General features: G+C 38.7%; 1 protein-coding gene across 27 annotated transcripts in view; it reads left to right on the forward strand.

Annotated features, from left to right (window-relative positions):
* Positions 1-9,835: 9,835 nt before the first annotated feature.
* Positions 9,836-19,577, forward strand: part of CLASP2 (cytoplasmic linker associated protein 2) — a 196,918-nt gene continuing 187,176 nt past the window's right edge. For 7 of the 27 annotated variants that reach the window (XM_079114188.1, XM_079114194.1, XM_079114219.1 and 4 more), the window contains exon 1: positions 9,846-10,296. In XM_079114188.1, coding sequence (XP_078970314.1) covers positions 10,102-10,296 — 195 coding nt within the window. In that variant the 5' untranslated portion in view covers positions 9,846-10,101. Of the gene's footprint in view, positions 10,297-19,577 lie in introns of all 27 variants that reach the window. The other 20 variants (XM_079114207.1, XM_079114186.1, XM_079114220.1 and 17 more) reach the window with 7 other exon arrangements.

Genomic DNA, 19,577 nt, shown 5'->3' on the forward strand with positions numbered 1-19,577 from the left:
CCCAGCCCCACATATTTCTTTTTATCTTTATCTTTTTTTTCCCTTCCCCCATCCCTCCCACCCCTCCCACCCCTCCCACCCCTCTTTTCCCTCTATACAGTCCTTCCTTCCTCCATTCTTGCCCTCTTTTTATCTTTTAAAATGTAACTAAAAGAAAAAATTAAAATACATCTTTTATGTGTTCACATATATATTATATTTCTATTGGTGACACTGCAATAGATCATGACTGCTTTATCATATTTCCCTCTTTAAATCCCCTTTTCTTAACCTTTTTATTTCCTTATTTTTATTAATTTTTCCCTAACTTATTTATTTGTTTTTATGATATTGGAGATTGAATCCAGATGTATTCTACTACCAAACTACATACATCCCCAGCACTTGTTATTATTTATTTTGAGACATGGTCTCACTAAATTGCCAAGGATGGCATCCAGCTTGAGATCCTCCTGCCTCAGCCTCCCAAATGGCGGGAATCACAGCTATGCTCCACCATACCTGGCTTTGTTTTCTTTTTTAGTAGGTATAACTCAAATATAGTACATGCATTGTGCACTTATCTTTAGCACAACTTCATGAATTTTTGTGTCTGGCTTCTTGTGCTCAGTATTATGTTTTTTGTGATTTGTCCTCACTGAGTAAGTTGGCTTTTATTGCTTTGTAGAATTCCATTATATAGTTAACACATTGATTTTCCTTTATTTTATTTTTGGTACTGGGGATTGAACCCAGGGGCACTTAACCACTGAGCCACATCCCTACCCTGCTTTAGTTATATTTTATTTAGAGAGAGGATCTCACTGAGTTGCTTAAGTCCTAGCTAAATTGCTGAGGAAGTCACTGGGATTACAGGTATGCACCACCATACCCTGCAACACAGTTATTAATTTTCCACTTGGTAGGTATTTGTTTACAGTTGGACTATTATGAATAGCTACCATCAACTTTTATGTACATCCCTCTTAACTTTTCAGGAGAGATTATGATCTATTTTTGGTAAACCACTCCCACTTTTTACCCTCACCCCAGAACCTAACATAATGGCTTTCCTGGTAAATCTTTGTTGAAATATGGTTTCAAACTAGCAGCATGGAGATTTGTTTCCTAATCTTTCAATAGAAGATAAACTCCAGTGTCAGAACAAAGTCTACTCAAAGTTTCCACTATTAATGCAAGTAATGAACAAATAAATAGGTCAGGAATCCAGTCCACTAGATTTAAAATGATCTATTTTAGTCTTGTTGACAGTTAAAAATACACACATGCTCCCAAATACATTTTAGTGAATATTCGTGAAAGAATATAGATGTTTCCTATACCATTTTCTTTCCTAAAATTTCTACCTAATTCCTTCATCTCCTTACCCTTTTCTTTTAATAGCAATTCAGAGAATGGCAGGTCCTAAGTGGAAATATAAATATTCAAAGAAACACAAAGTAGTTGGGTGTGGTGGCACACACCTGTAATCCTAGAGGCTCGGGAGGCTGAGGCAGAAGAATTACAAGTTCAAAGCTGGCCTCAGGAATTTAGGCAGGTCCTAAGCAATTTAGTGAGACCCTATGTGAAAATAAAAAATAAATAAAAAGGGCTGGGGGTGTGGCTTATTGGTTCAAAATCCTGGTACCAAAAAAACAAAACAAAGCAATGTATTATGTAAGTAGTGTTATTATTATGGTAGTTTATTCAAAACTTTCCCACCTAATTTTCTTTCCTTTAATTGTATCTGGAAAATAACAGAAGCCAAACATCTTCGATTCAAATCATGAATCCGAATTATAAATGTGTCTAGGGACCTAATTTCTGAGCCCCAGCTTTCTTGCTTCTAAGTTGATGGTATAATATTTTCCATATAGCATTGTTTGGAGGATTAAAAGACCACACACACAGCCAAGACTTTTAGAAGTCCAGTTCTCAGTAAGTCCACACATTCCTCCTGAATGAACTATTTGTATTTTATGTTCTGTCTCTCTGATAACTTCATAAAGGAACCAGGGCACTCAGAGTACTCACCAAGAGCATACCAGGACACTTTCAATTTTAAAGGGAAATGGTGATACTTAGCATTTGTCAGACATAAAGTGACTCCAAGAAGTTCACAGTTCGATCGTGGTATGTTTCTTCCATTAAGGTTGTAACCTTGCAAGGCTGTGTCTTCTATGGTTGCTATGATAAAAACAAAAATACAGCCAGAGAATCAGTGTACAACAGTATGAAAATCATGGCATCAGTCTTATTCCAAGGTTCAAGGAATGGAGCAGTGACCAACTAGCACAGATATTCTATTCATGATTAAGTGTAAGTATTTAAGTATTTAAATTGAAATAAAAATTGTTTTTTGTTTATGAGTATTAATTTTTTCATATGGCTATTAAGTTGTTAGGACACGCATACTCTTACTAATTTTTTTTTTTTTTTAATATTGTGGAGTGAATCCAAAAGCACTTTACCACTGAGCAACATCCCCAGCCTTTTTAAATTTTTTATTTGGAGACAAAGTCTCACTAAGTTTCTTAGGGCCTCACTAAGTTTCTGAGGCTGGCTTTGAACTTGAGATCCTCCTGTCTCAGCCTCCTATGTCTCTGGGATTATCCGCACGTGCCACCACACCTGGCTTACTCATTAGATCTCTCAATTCAATAGGTGGTATTGCTTAGGTATTTCTTTGGGTCTGAAGTGCTATGAAAATATGACTGAGACACTAAGTCTGTGTAACTTAAAAGTTGGGAACCTTTTGCTCCAACAATGTTAATTAAACCTATGACAGACAATAGTGATATAGAAAAAGACATAAATTTTTTTAGATATATGACTATAACAAATGTTGAGTCAAATACTCAAGACTACATCTTGTAGATAAACATGCTATCCTCAGGATAACACTTCTTAAATGACTTCATTCCTAATTATACTTAAAACTCAATTTAAATATAACCACCTCCAGGAATCCATCTGTAATTTATAACTCTCCTACTCCATACTTAGTGGAGTCTAGATAAGAAGTTTTTTTTTTTTTCAAAAATTCTTTGTTGATCCTACCATACCATACCAGAAATGTTGATTTTCTTGTCTGTGTGAACTTATTGTGGGCAGAGGCCAAATACAAATGGTCTGTGTATCTGTGGAACTTGGGACAGTGTCTCTAACACATTACAGGTACTCTGAAGATATTTGTTAATGCATTAATGAAACAGAGAGTTTATTAGTTTTCTATCACTGTGACAAAATACATCAAGTAAACAACTTTATAAAAGATTTATTTTATAGTTTAAAAGGTTTCATGGTCACTTCACCAGGTGTCTTTTGGGCATAAAGTGGCAGAAGAAGCAAGCGGCAGAGGAGAGTTGGTCGCCTTATGGTGGCGAGGAAGCAAAGAGGGAGAGAGGAAGAGCCTGGGGTCCTAATATACCCTTCAATGGCTCACCTCCAATTATCTACTTCCTCCAACGAGGCCCCACAGCCTAAAGTGTCCATCACCTCCCAATAGCACCATCAGCTGGGGACCAAGTCTTCGACACATGAACTTTTAGGGGCCATTTAAGATCCAAACCACAATAAAAAGGATACATAAATAATAGTAACCTGTACTTAAGAAGTTTTCAGTTGCTTTCAGGGCTACTCAAATGCAATCATAATTATAGTTATAACCTGAAGACAATTTAGGTGTCTTATAACTTAAAGACCATCTAGTATGATCCTAAGTTTACATGAATTCAAAAGGGTGAATGAAGACAACTGAAGGTGAAGAGTAGTAGTCACTTTTTTTTTTTTTTTTTTTTTTTTTTTTTTTTTTTTTTAGAAAAAGGAAAAAGACATTTTAATGTTTTGCTACCAAAGGAGAAACACAAGGAACTTCTGTCCCAGGGACTGTGATTCTTCCTATCCCGGGGAACATGGGTTTATTTATTTATTTATCTATCTATCTATTTATTTATTTTTGGTAATGGAGATTGAACCCAGGGGCACTCAAACATAGAAGTACATCCCCAACCCTTTTTATTTATTATTTTGAGACAGGGCCTCACTAAATTGCTGAGGCTGGCTTTGAATTGGCCATCCTCCTGCCTCAACCTCCTGAACCACTGGGATCACAGGTGTGGGGTACCACACCCAGCCAGCAGAACAGGGGATTTTAAAGAGGCGATTCACAGACTTCATTTCACATATTCTCTGTCTGGAGTTGTAATTCACTTGTTGATTTAGGAGATAGAAAATTTCTTAGCTCTTTTGGTGCCATCCCAAATCTGAAGTACTTTGTTCGTGTGTGCCCAAGAGATAACGCTTCCTCCGTTTAGGATGGGAAGAAAGGTAATCCTGTTGCCAACCACCCCCAGTCCCAGGTTAGGGACAAGGAGGGGAAGGGAGATCAGAAGAGGAAGAACATGTCCCCTTATAAAATAAATCACTGGCAGAGAAGCAAGTGTTATATTTCAAAGCATAAAATGGACCACTGCTATATTTCCTCACTGTCAATTTCTAAATTCCATTTCTATGGAAAAATGGGTGACGACATCTCCAAGCTGCTTCCTGCTGAGAGAGGGCAAAGTTGGGGGAAATGACTCAAAGTCCTTGTTCTCTATCAAGTGGGGCATGGACACTTAAGGGAATTCAGCATCAGAGCCATCCAAGGTCCATGATGGCAGTTGGCAGGTGACTAGACAAGGTATACACAGTGCAGATACCGTGCAGATGACCAAGGGTATTGTGACTTTACCGCATTCAGTTTTCTTTTTCTTGAAGTGAACCAAAATGGAGCAACCTATACCTTTCAGGAAGAGAAGGCAGGAGTTCCCTGAAGCAAAAGGTGCTTCAACAGCTACTGGGACAGTTCCACGGTTCCTCCCTTTACTCACAGGAATAGCTTCTCCATTTCAACCCAAGGCAAACTCACCCCTCTCCGAATTTTCCAGCAGTCAGCTCTCAACAAGCTCACGAGTCTCCTTGTATCCTCAGCATGGAAATGGGTTTGTCTGGAGAGCCAAACATGTCCAAGAAAACTGCAGAAGGGGCTGCTTTCAGGTTCCATGTAGGTTGACAGTTTGTTACTGAAAGCTTGGTCCCTGTCCTCATGCCAATCCAATAATCTGAAGTATAAATTTCTTATTCACAGGATCCCCTTTTTACATTGTCTTGCAACCCTTTAAGAACAGAATCTTTAGAGATACCCAAAGAATAGTCATCAGCATGTAGTAGTTAGGGTTCTCCAAAGAAACAAAACCAACAGACTATCTACAGATAGAGGCTAAAAAATCCCATTATCCACTGTCTGCAATTGAAGAACCAACAAAGCTGGTGTGTAATTCAATCCTAGTCTGAAAGTCAGAGAATTAGGGAGTTGATGATATAAATCTTGGTCTGAGTCTAAAAGTTGGAGAAACAGGAGGGTCAATGTCTAATGAAGGATATGAGAAATGACGATCCCCGGGAAGAAGGCGAAACATTGATCCTTCCCCAATAAATCCTTTCCCAGTGACAGTACAATAGACCCTGGAGGGAAAGAAATAAGCACTGAATGCTGGACCCTCCATCCTCAACCAGTAAAAACAAGTTTCATACTCTCACAACTTGTTTCCTGAATGCCCAAACTGATACATTCTGTTAAAGAGATTAAGTGGTGTCTCAGTGTGACCTGTAAAAACCCAGAACCCCCTTCTGTAACCAGGGGCCATTTTCTACCCAGAAAGTGAACCCCTCCAATGCCTGACTACACTGCTGAATAAAAGGCACTGTTGATCCATGAAGTTTGCTCCTGTCCTGGTTATCTGTGCTTTCCCTTATGGTGCTAAAACCATTTTGGTTATTTTTGCTTACATCTAAGGGTAGGAGAAGATGGCTTTCTCACAAGTAGAGAGCAAATTCACCCTTCTTCCACCATTTTGTTCTGCTCACATTCTCAATGGATTGGATAATATTCACCCATATTGGGGAAAACATCTGCTTTACTCAGATCAACTAATCAAATGCTAATTCTTCCAGAAACATCCTCACTGATGAAACCAAAACTACTATTTTATCAGCTAGCTGGTTGCCCCTTAGTCCAGATGAGTGTACACATAAAATTAACCATAGCACATAGTTTATTTGATTGATGCACAGTCTCAGGGGACTTAAAACCAGTAAAAGATGGAAAAAATTTACAACACAAGATAAAAAACAAATATAGAAAAAAACTTCAGAACTAACACAGAAAGGTCAGGTTTCTTTGTATTTGGAAAGCATATTATTAATATTCAGTTATTATATTTCAAATGTCCATTTTCATTGAATTCATTCACTTATTCAACTTAAGTTAATTGAGCACCCATTATAAGCCAATTACCATCCTAAGGAAAATGCAAATGTTCCCAGAGCTTTCTGTGTATCGGAGGAGTCAGATACTATATAAATAATTGTTTAATTGTTGTTGGGAATAATTAGCAGAAAGACAAACACCATGTATATGTATAATATATTATAGAGCACTCTACTCTCACTAGAATGGCTATGCTGAATAACCTTAACCATTTTGAATATTGTAAAAGTTGTGGAGCAATTGGAATTCTTGAGCACAGCTAGTAGGAACTTAGTATGGTGCAGCCACTTCAGTAAACAGTTTGACAATTTCTTCTAAAGTTACATACACATCTTTCATAAGACCTAGTAATTCCAGTCCTTGCTATTTACATAAGAGAAATGAAAACCATGTCCACACAACAGCTTGGACACTAACCATTATAGCAGCTTTTTTCATGTGTCTAAAAAATTGGAAACAACCCAAATGCCTATCACTAGGTGAATGGATCCACAGATCAGTACAATGGAATACTGTTTGGCAATAAAATGGAAGGGACTTCTAAGACACCAGAGCACCCAGAGAAAATCTTGAAATCTTGAAACACTGCTAATAGAAAAAAGCCAGATTCAAAAGGAGTACAGATTGTATGAAGTTTTGTAAGTTTGGGAACACGGAAAACCCTATTAGAAATCAAATTAGAGGGCTGGGGAGATAGCTCAGCTGGTAGAGTGCTTGCCTCATAAGCACAAGGCCCTGAGTTCAATCCCCAGTACCAAAAAAAAAAAAAAAAAAAAAAAAGAAAGAAAAAAAAAAAAAGAAATCAAATTAGAATTGCCTAGGGTGGAGGTGGTTACTGACTGGAAAGTGTCTGGGAACTTCTGGGCTGATAGAAATGTGTGATACCTTCATTGGATGATGGTTTCATGAGTGAATGCATTTGCCAAAATTCATGGAGCATGCACTTCAAACCTCAGATTAAAGAAAAAAAAGTACTACATGGTCTGTGTGGTGATGGCTGGAAGCTGGGAATCATGATGTTTTGATGAGGAAGAATGTGGAGAGGTTAGGCTTGGCTCTGAATTTCTCGATGATGTATAGAACAGCGGTTTTCTGGCTATGCCTAACTCAGTAACTCCATCATGTAAAACATTGGTTTGCCAAAAGTTATTCCATTTTAAGTAAAAGTGCCAAGATAGAATGACTCTATACTTGGTTTGTACAAGTGAACTACTGCCATCTGCATAGCACGGCCATAAGGCACAAACTGATAAATTGTGTTAAAAAAAAATGACCACGGGGCTGGGGAGATAGCTCAGTTGGTAGAGTGCTTGCCTTGCAAGCACAAGGCCCTGGGTTCAATCCCCAGCACTGCAAAAAAGAAAAAGAAAAAAAAAGAAAAAAAAAAAAAAAGACCACCTGTGAACTTAATGAAATAAATCATGCATCAACTTATTTATTGACCATAAAAAGAGGAACAACCCAAGCATGGCTGGTGCTGTACACACTGACCCATCCATCATCAGAACATCTGATGAATGCATCCTGAGATGGAGATGATGAACCTCCAACCTTCTGTTCCTGGAGTTCCCTCAGCTCAATCTTCCTGCTTGATGACCCACTTTGAAATTGCCTGCCAACCTGACTCTGTGTGCTCTGACAATTTGCACCCTCAACAAGTTCTTCTGCAGTTTGTCTTATCTGACTACATTCAGTGACTCTTCCATTTGTATCTGCTCTCTGCTTTTGTACTTTGTTCAGCCCCCTGAAGTGTGACTGGACATTATAAATATTTGCAATTAAGATTGGCATAATAGAACCTGTGATTGCATGCTTGTCCTCTCTCTCCTTCCTGGTAGCCACAAAGTTAGCAGCTTTCTTCCGACATGCCCTTCCACCATGGAGTTTCTGCCTCAAAGCCAGCCAGCCATGGAATGAAACCTCTGAAATGGATTGGAGAATCCATTTGACTAAATACACCAGCACAAAAGTGGAATCGAATCTCTGCTGAAGGAAACCAAAGGATTTTTGGACAAACTCCATAATGAAATTAGTAGGACTCTGGAAAAGACTGGTAGCTGAGTAAAGCACTTGAACAACCAACTTGAGCACTTGGGTCACCACACCACTACCCTGCAGCACAAGCTCAGCTGAGTGAGGAAAGGGAGTGAGTGACACCAGCAGGGAAATAGTGGAGTAAATGAAAGGACGGGACTCCTGTCTGAAGTTACAGAGGAATTAAAAAAGGTAAAATAAGAATTGGAGAAAAGGGCACCAGCATGGTTGATGTTGCTCCTTTTGGTGAAGATCAAGCAGAGTTTAAGCAAGAAACTGTTCAGATGTACTTTGGAATTAGTGTTGTGGGGGCTGGGGATGTAGCTCAGTGGCAGTGCTTACTTTAAGCATGAGGCCCAGGATTCGAACAGTACCAAAATTTAAAAAAAAAAAAATTAGTATTGTGGAACAGTATTACTCCAATCAAAACTGAACAAATCCAACATCACTAGTGACTAGGGACATACGTAAAATAATTCCAGAAGCAGTAATAGGCTCTTTTCAAATAATCCACTGGCTTTCATGCTTTTCTAGTTTTTTTTTTAATGTCAAATTATATTTCACATTGTATAGGTTTCTAAACATACCTCTAAAAACATGTCCACTGGGTATTTTTCCCTTTACACACACACACACACACACACACACACACACACACACACATTGTATTATGGTGATTATAATGGTTAACACATTTACATTGAATATAATGTTTAATAAAGTAACTAAAAAGCAACTCTGATTGCTGGACTTCTGACTTCAAGTCACCCACAAGTACTCAGTAGATTGCAACCAATTAAAGTGGTGTAGCTTGCGAATTAATTCTGACATTGTGGGAAGAGAGTGTTAGGTTTGTTAATCCCATAGCTAGCTCTCAATAAAGAATATTACAATGTATTCCAGTTTTAGAAAAAAATGGTCAGGAGAATGTTATGCTGATTGAAATAAGCCAGACGCAGAAAGACAAGGGTTGAATGTTTTCTTATATGCAGAAGCTGGAGAGGAATAAGGATTAAAAAGGGGCAGAGGGCTCTCATGCAAACAAAAGGGAGAACAGTGGAGTGTGGAATAGAAGAAGGGGAATAAAGAGAGGGAGGGAGGAGGAATGGAAAAGAGAAACAGAATGAAGTGAACCAAACTATGGCAACTGCATGTATGAACATATATATTACAATTCCACTTTCATATATAACTCTAACCCACCAATTTAAAAAATAATTTTTTTAAGAAAGAAAGAAAATTGTCCGGGAAAAGGGGAAGGAGATTCCAAGCACCAGTATTGGTTTATGTGGAAGAAAACTTGGTGTTGGTCCGAATATTACACAGTGAAGACAGGGTGCTGCAAAATCCGCTGGCGGAAAACTGTTGGCACCCGCTGGCAGTGTTCGCCCAAGCAGGCCCTCAAAACCCCCAAGCGACAGGACCACCGCCCTCAGCGGTTCTCGCAACCACCGCCACCTCCACCGGGAAGCACGAGCCCTGGCAGGCGGGCGCTCGCCGGCGTCGCGCTGACGTCACGCGCGTGCTGACGTCGCCGGCGGCCGCGGCTTCTAGAGCGGGCTGGGGCTCGGGGGGCGCCGAGTTTGACTGGTTTGGGGTCCACTGGACGCTTGGCGCAGCTTCCGCCCATCCCCGCGCCCCGGGAGCCGCGCCTCGGGCGGGCCGAGCGCATCCCGCGGGCTCCCGCGGGGACTCGCCCTGGCGGCTGGGCGGCGCTCGGCGAAAGTTGGCCCCTCACGGGAGGGCTGGCCGGCGGGCGGGCGGCGGCCGCAGCCATGGAGCCCCGCAGCATGGAGTACTTCAGCACCCAGGTGCTGCAGAAGGACGTGGGCAGCCGGCTGCAGGTGGGCCAGGAGCTCCTACTCTACCTCGGTGCCCCTGGCGCCATTCCGGACCTGGGGGACGACCTGAGCCGCCTGGGCAAGACCGTGGACGCGCTCACCGGCTGGGTGGGCTCGAGCAACTACCGGGTAAGTGGCGGCGGCGCGGCGCGGCAGGGCACGCCCTCGCTCCGGGCCGGCCCTTTAATCCCGGACGTGCGCGTCTGGCTGGGCGCTCCCGAGCAGCGCCGGCGCGGCAGAAGCACCGGCGAAGGGGGAACCCGGGGGTCTGGGGCGCGCCCGCCTTTCCGTACGCGAGCCCAGCCGAGGACTGCCTTTCCACCACGACCAAGTTTTTCCACTCTTGTTAAACAATGACAGATTCAGCTATTCCGTGACACGTTGCGGAGTTACTTGGCACTGGGGCACAAAGTTTATCACTTACTTTAAAAAAAAAAAAAATCAGTGACAGCATAGATGCAAGGGATGCAAGACTTTTTCACATTTGTTCACACCAGTGTAAACACTACGAAGACCTAGGACATTAAATTACTATTTTGAGCTGGAAAGAGATGTCAAATTAATCCCCTCCTACTGATTTTTATCCTACTTAATCTCCCGGTTCTTTATTCTTTCATAATTTTTACTTCGTCTCTAAATGATTTTAAGGGCTTAACTAGGTGTCCGATTGTGTTTACCGTTAAATCTAATGAAAATCTGAGGATCCCATGACATGATTTGCTTTTCCTTATTGACGACAGAAAGCAGTTGAAGACTCTTCATTTTGTTTTAATGCAGTTGAAGATGGACTCGGGTTTGAAACCATGTGCTACCAGGTTTATTTAGACTTTGGCGAGGGGGAGGATGAGGTACAAGAAGGAATGAATGTTTATTTAGAGTCAGTAGTAGTAGCAGACAGTAATGTAGCCACGTAGAGAGGCCAGGTAAATATTCTGTAATTAGCCTGTTCTGTAGTTGTTAGCTGTTACTTTTCTTTCCCGTCTTCTGGTGGCAGTGTTGCTTTATAATGCTGGCGGGAACCTCCTGTGAATGAAGTGATTTTTCTTAGTAATATATCCTTATATTCAGCGAATAGGCTGTACTTTGAAAGCTACACAGAGAAGAAAGGCAAACTCTAGAATTATGATGCAAATTTAATGGCAAAAGCTATCTGAAAATTCACCAATTCTGTGCTCCATTTTATATCTTTATTGTTCCTATTCATAAAAAGTTCGGGAAAAGTTACTGTTTACTAATGTATCATTGCCATTTGGGACTATTAGATTTATTTACTCTGTAAGAAAGGCATGCTCAAGATAGTTGATTTTATGTTGCAGCACAGGCCCTTGTAGAAAAATAGCTTTTTGGCAGTGTGCATTCACCTTCTCAAGTGATTGATGTGCCACCTTCTGTATTGACTGTAGCTAATTGGCGCTGAGCCATTTTACTCCTCAGATGTACCATCAGTGAATGATGGTTGAGCAGTCCATCTCTTGAAACACCCCTGGCTTCTGTGATAACACATTATCCTAGTTTTTCTGTTAACGCCTTTGAGCTCTATTTCTGCTTGGTGCTGTTTTTAACTGGTCCTTAAGAGTTAGAACCCTTCAGGGGTCTGCCTCAGGTTTTCGTCTGTTTTTACTGTACATCCTTTCCATGCTGTTCACCAGATACTGTAGACTGAGACAATTTCAGCAATCAGAAGAGATCTGCCATAGGCTCCCACCACCTTAGTTCCACACTTCCTGGTAGCTCTGCCCAACAGTCTACCTTTTTTCCTGTTATAATGGATGAACTGCCTGTCTTCCTCACTTAAACCAATCCCTCCTCAGGAGTTTTAGATCCCATGTTCTCTTATCTACTTAAGGATGTTGATCCATCAATTCTTTCTCCTTCCTGAATCATTGATTCTTTTCTTTCTACTAAATTCTCTAATATAAAAACTTCTGACATTGTTAGGGAGAGGGTTTTCTAATTAGTTTGCTATTTGGGTTTTATAAAATAAATTGCATCTTTTTTTTTTTTTTCCTCAAGATATAATAAAACACACCAAATTTTTTAAAAATTAATTATGGGCATTTCTGGGTTTTGAACCCAGAGCCTTTTACATGCCAGGCAGATATTCTGTCACTGTCCCAGATACTCATTCACTAAATCTCAGCCCACACTAAAGTCTTTTTTTAAAAGTGTATTGTAAGGAACATACAAATAGAATTGTACTTAAATGTTAAATTGTTCTGAACAAAATGTAATTTTTTTTTTTGGTTTTGGTACTTTAGAATTTGTGTCTTAACAGTCGTTGCTTTGATACATTTGAATCCCATCTATATGCTGGGTATTGTTCTTGATGCTGAGGATCCAGCTGTGAACCAGACAGGCAAGATTCATTCATGTAGATAATTATTGATGACCTACCACGTGCAGGCACTTACCATTCTATGCACTGCAGATACAATAGTGAAAAAGAGACATCCTTGTCTTTGTGGACTTACATTCTACTGGGGAATAAGCAGGATAAGTAAATAAAATCTATAGTATGCTAAATGGTAATGAATGGTTTGGAGAAAAATTGTGAAGGGAATAGGGAATTTTAGGCAGGATTAAGCCTAAGGAGATTAGGATATCCATACCCCTTTTCTCTCCTTTTTAAAACTTGTTTTATTTGTCAGCTTTATTTTCACTTTTGTACATTGTGAGCATTAGTAACATTTACATTCCGTCTGCATCTGTAGCAGTAAATTTACTCTAAAAATGAAGAAAACAAATAGTAGTATTTATATTATAATTATGTAGTGCTGACCAAGTAATGTGCTAGGATTTCATGTCTTCTGGGAACCCAAAATCACAGCCTCTGTGACTTTCTGAGGATGGTATTTCCCAACATCAGCTTCATCTCAATTATCTTTCCTATAAACTATCACTAATATATATATATATATATTTTTTTTTTTTTTTAAACTGGTGATCAAACCTAGGGTTGCTGTACTGCTGAGCTACATTTCCAGACCTTTTTATTTTTTATATTGAGACAGGATCTTGCTGAGTTGCTCAGACTCATCTTGAACTTGTGATTCCCCTGCCTTAGCCTCCTGTGTCTTTGGGATTATAGGCATGTGCCATTACACTGGGTTACCATTTTTAGTATCCCCCCACCCCCAAGTGATGTGTATCTGTCAACTAATGTATTGGATCTGGGCCTGTTCTTTCCAGGTTGTTTTTAATATTTTTACTGTTAACATTGTCTTTATCTTGTTACTTGGTACATATGCATGAGAATTGCTCTAGGCTAGTCTCTAATCTGTTAGATTCAGTGTCTTCCTTTAATGCCCCCTTTATAATCTTGAAATAAAATGTGTAAGAATACCGATACACATAATTAAAGAAAAATCCCTATAGTGTCCTAACTGTAGTATAAAGGAAAATTGCACATAATTTATAATGAGATAAAATATATTGTTTTCCCTTAGTTTGAACAGGGAATTGGTTTCATAACCCTCTCTCCCTTATATACTAAAATCCACAGGTGTTCAAATATCTTATATAAAATGGTGTAGTATTTATACATAACCTACACATCCTTCTATATACTTGAAATCATTTCTAGATTAGTTAATACTATGTAAATGCCATGTAAATAGTTGTTATATTATTTAGGGAATAATGACAAGGAAAAAAGTGTGATGTTCAGTATAGACCCACAATATATATTTTTCAAATTTTTTTTTTTACCTGAGATTGGTTGAATCTGAGTATGTGCAACCCATAGATTTGGAGGACAGACTGTATTTCCATGTGTAAATGTGCCAACCAGACTGATCAATAAGACATGATAGTCACATGGCTGCAACTGTACATGTAATAGCTATAATGCTATTGCTACCAATTCAGACCACTACAGATGTGTAGTTGCTGGTGATTCAGTCTTCCCAAGTGAAGTTATTGTTGATGACTGTGATACTCTGTAATTTAAATTTCTTCTGTATACCACCTTATAGAGTTTGATCATCCCACATGACATCCTTTTCATGAAGCTTTTAACTACCCTATATTATTTTTTGAAAAAGTTCGTTTTTAGTTGTAGATGGACACAATACCTTTATTTTATTTATTTATTTTTATGTGGTGTTGAGAATTGAACCCAGTGCCTCACATGTGCTAGGCAGGTGCTCTGCCACTGAGCTACAGCCCCAGCCCCTATGCTATCCTCTTTTTTTGGGGGTACTGGAGATTGAACTCAGGAGTACACAACCACTCAGCCACATCCCCAGCCCTATTTTGTATTTTATTTAGAGACGGGGTCTCACTGAGTTGATTAGCACCTCAACATTGCTGAGCCGGCTTTGAATTCATGATCCTCCTACTCTAGCCTCCTGAGCCGCTGGGATTATAGGCGTGCACCACTTCGCCCGGCTATCCTACACTCTTGACTGAGCTAAATATCATGGTCAGTTATTAACCACACCCTTATTTCATTCTTAATTTTTGTCTTCCTTCTCATTCTTGATTTATTATTTAATAAAGTTTAGTATCAACTAACCCAGCTCTGCCTACCTTATACCTGCACCAGTGGAACTGAAGATGGATGGAGGAAAACAATTTTTTTAACTGGCTTCATTTTAAATTTGTAGACTGCAAGTTGGCCTTTAATACTACCTGGCATCATACTATATTTTTTAGTTCATTCATTTTTGCACTTACACAGCTGTTTAACATCTTTTTCTCTCCACTCAGAGCACCAATATCTCTTCTTCCACCATCGCTGTCAGCTAAGTCCTTCCTTACTTCACTGAGAAAATTGAGGGAGTTAGAATTTTTTAATTCTACCATACTTTATCTACTCACCTTCCAGCATTTACACCCATGACAGTCTCTCAGTATTTGTTGCATTAGTAAATGAAAGCACATTTGTCCCTTGATTTAACCGTTGGTTGCATTCCTGGAAAATTTATACACTAAAATCATGGCCTTCCTCCCCCCAAAAAAGGTGCTTGGTGGGGCAAAATTAAATTTTAGGGTCACAGAATTTCAAATAGAGTTTTTATCTGTAAACAGGGCTGTCATGTATAACCATGTACATATAGGCTACACATCACCAGAGAGTAATATTTGTGTCCCCCATTTCCACCGTCCTTGAGAACCCTTGTTCTTGGGCATATGTCTAGAAGGGAAATATTGGGTTGTATTTCCCTTGTTCTGTCTACCTCATTCTATTTAGCATTCATCACTATCTTATTTTTTCAAGTATTTTTTGACTATAGGTGGACACAGTATCTTTATTTATTTTTATGTGGTGCTGAGGATCGAACCAAGTGCCTCACTCATGCCAGGCAAGTACTCTGCCACTGAGCTACAGCCCTAGCCCCAGCCCCTTAGTTGTGATTCTTAAATTGAGTGTAGTTATTACTATCCCTTGCAATTAATAGTATTGTTGATGACAACATTTGTTGTATAAACTGTTTGGAATTTTTTACATTCTGTTGACTTGAAACTCTCTAGCAAAGGCAACAGCTTGCATTTGAGTTTATTGATTGCTCACATATGTTCAACTACTTGTGATGCAGAGGTGAGAAGGTAGGGGCAGAGGGAGAGAAATTGGGTCTGAGAGAAAGAAAATGGAGGAATGACTCTAGAGTTCTGGGACTTCTCAGGGTTAATAACATTTCAATAAATTTTTAAAATTTGAGTTTTATGGTTTTATGATTTAAAAACACCCTAAAATTTGTTTGATCTTAGTTCCAAATTTGCTTTTTTAGCATTTTCTTTTTTTTTTTTTTTTGGTAGCAGAAGTTGAACGGGGGTCGGGGGGCAGTTTGCCACCCTATGAGCTGTATCCCCAGTCCTAGTTTTTATTTTGAGACAGGGTCTCATTAAGTTGCTTAGGGTCTTCCTAAATTACTGAGGGTAGCCTTGAACTTGGGAGCCTCCTGCCTCAGTCAGCTTCCCAGAATTTCTGGGATTACAGATGTGAGCCACCATACCTGTCTACTTTTTAAGAGTTTTTCTACTGTTCGGAAGTATGTTATTCTTTCTTTTAGGGAGAGATGCTATACCTTTTATATTTTAAGGGATATGAGCAGAGGCATTTGGATTTTTAAGGAAGTGATGAGGAGCAAATTAGAGTATTGCTTTGTTTTCTTTTCTTTTGAGAACTTTAGTATTTTACTACTGAGTATACCTTTAGGCAAGATGCAGGCAAGTTGAAAGATGTCCACTTGGAAGTTCAGAAATGGTATGTGTAGCTTCATATGTAAATCTTGTTATTTGCTACATCACATTCACCAACTGTAACTCTATTTTTTGGTTTGGTACTAGAGATTGAACCCAGAGGTGCCACATCCCAGCCCTTTTTTTTTTTTTTGGAGACAGGATCATGCTAAGTTGCCCAGACAACCACAAATTTGTAGTCTTTTTGCCTAACCTCTCAACATGCTAGAATGCTAGAATTACAGGTGTGTACCACTGCTCCTGGCTCACCTACCATATTCTTTAGAAATGCATTGGTTGTTACTGCATATTGATTGATTGATTGGTACTATGGATTAAACCCAGGGTGCATAACCACTGAGCCGTATCCCCAGCCCTTTTTATTTTGATTACAGGGTCTCATTAAGTTGCTTAGGGCCTTGCTAAGTTGTTGAGTCTGGCTTTGAGCTTGCTAGGCTCCTGAGCTGCTGGGATTACAGGCCTGTGCCACCACACCTGGGTGGGTCTTTATCTATTATCCCATGTGAATTTCAGGATCAGGTAGGCACCAGAACATGGGGGATTTTTACTTCATTTATATTGAATATTCTCTTTTGGAAGAATCAATGTCTTTATAATACTTACCTCTTTTTATCCATGAAAGTTTTTTAGGTATTCTTTAATGGTTTTCAATAATGTTTTAATTATTTTCTCCAAATAGGTCTTATGCAAGTTTTTTGTTAGATTTACTTTGATTTTTATGACCAGCCTACTTGTTATATATTTAAAAGCTTTTTTCCCCTCCTGCAATTTGTGGGTTTTTCTCTTACTATAATAATATCAAAGAATAATGACAGCTTTGCTTCTTTTCATTTCATAGTTTTGCTTGATTTTGGTGTATTGGCTAGGATCCATAAGATGGGGATGAAAAAAGGAAAGTGGGCATTCTTCTGTTTTCAGGTTTCAAAGGTATGTTCTAACATGTCACCATTAGGAATCATGCTTGCTATAATTAAACACAAACAACAAAATGATCATGGAGGACTTTGAACACATATAAAGGTGAACAGTAAAATAAACTCAGCCATAACACTACTCATCATCCCATAGCCAACCCTACTCCATCACCTTGTCACAAATCATAGATGTCATGTTGTCCATCCATAAGACTTTGTAGTTAGTCTAGTCATTGTCTCAAGGATAAGCTCTGTTTAAAAATTATCACAACCTGAATCTCATTGTCACAAGTACTAAAACAGTTCCTTTATACCAAATATCCAGAGTTCAAATTTTCAAAGTTTTAAAGTAGTTTTGAGAAATAAGGATCCAAATAAGATTCACATGTTGTGTTTGTTAATTTATTAGTTTCTTACTGTTGTCTTAACAAATTACTACAAACTTAGTTGCTTATGACAATATCCAGTATTCTTTTATAGTTCTGGAGATCAGAAGTTTGAAATGAATTTTACTGGGATAAATTCAAGGTACCAATAGGATTGTATTCTAGAGATACTATGGGAGACGTTAAGAGAGACTCTTTGAGCTTTTCTAGAGGCCACTTGCATTCTTTGGCTCATGGTACCTTTTTCCGTCATCAAAGCCAGCAGTGCAGCATCTTGAAAACTTTCTTTCTGACCTCTGCTTACATCATCACATCTCCTCTGATTTGGATTCTTGACTTCCTTCTTATAAAGACTTGTACTTATAAGGACTCCCTCTTATAAGGACTCTTGAAATAAACCCAGACATTTATGGTCAACTGATTTTTGACAAAGATAGAAAGTATACACATTGAGGAAAAGACAGTCTTTTCATTTAATGATATTGGGAACATGATACCTACATGCAAAAGAATGAAGTTGAACATTTATTTTATACCATACACAAAAAATAAATAAAAATGGGTTAAAGACTTAAATGTAAGACTTGTAACAGGAAAAATCTTTGAAGAAAACGGGAAATTTCTTTAGCATTGGTCTTGGTGTTTATTTTTTTGGATTTGACACCAAATGCACAGGCAACAAAAGAAAAAATAAACAAATGGGACTACATCAAACTAAAAAGTTTCTGCTCAGCAAAAGAAACAATAAAATGAAAAGCAGTCAGCTGAATGGAGAAAATACTTGCAAAAACCCTTTATTTGTCAAGGAGTTAATATCCCAAATGTAAAAGGAGCCCATATAATTTAAAAGCAGACAAATAAACCCCAAACCAACAAATCACCCCACTTAAAAAATAGGCAAAAGACCCGAATAGATATTTTTCAAAAGTGGACATATAACTGGCCAACCAGGTATATAAAAAAAATACTCAACATCAGTAATCGTCAGGGAAATGCAAATCAGAGCCACAATGGGATATTACCTAATACCTGTTAGGGCGTCTGTTACCAAGATGTCAAAATATAACAAGTGGTGATGGTGAGGATGTAGACAAAGAGGAACTTTTGAGAGACTGAGGTCTTAGGATTGCAAATTTGAGGTCAGCCTGGATAACTCAGTAAGACCCTGTCTCAAAATAAAAAAGGACTAGGGATATAGCTCTGTGGTAGAGTGCTTGTCTAGCATTCTTGAGGCTCTGGGTTCAATCTGCAGTATTGACAAAACCCCCAAAAACAAACAAAACAAAACAAAAAGAAAATAGACCTACCATATGATCCAGCAATCCCACTCTTAGTATATAGCTAAAAGAAGTAAAATCACAATCATAGAGAGATATTTGCACTATCATGTTCATAGAAGCATTATTTGCAATAGCCAAGGTATGGAAACAACCTATTTTTATTAACGGATGAATAAAGAAAATGTGATATACATATGAAACATTATTCAGCTTTAAAAAAAAAAAAAAAAGGGAAATCCTATCACTTGGAACAAATGAATCAACCTGAAGAACATCATGCTAAGTGAAATAAGCCAGACTTGGAAAGACAAATACTCTATGATCCTACTTGTATGTGGCATCTAAAGGAAAAGAGGTAGACAAATAGAACGGGAAAAGGGGAAATGCTATTCAGAGGGTATACACTTTCAGTTATAAGATGAATTAGTTCTGGAAACTTAATATATAACATGTTGAAAATTGTTAGTAATGTATACTTGAAATTTGCTAAGAGAGATTAGATCTCAAGTGTTCTTACCTTACATTGGGCGTAGGATTATCCACGTGAATGTCTCCCCCTCTGAAGACCTTTAATTCCCCCTGCAAAGTTCCTTTTGTAATGTATGATAACATCTTTACCCATTCTG

The sequence above is a fragment of the Sciurus vulgaris genome, assembly GCF_902686455.1.
Source record: "Sciurus vulgaris genome assembly, chromosome: 16".
Lineage (NCBI taxonomy): Eukaryota > Metazoa > Chordata > Mammalia > Rodentia > Sciuridae > Sciurus > Sciurus vulgaris.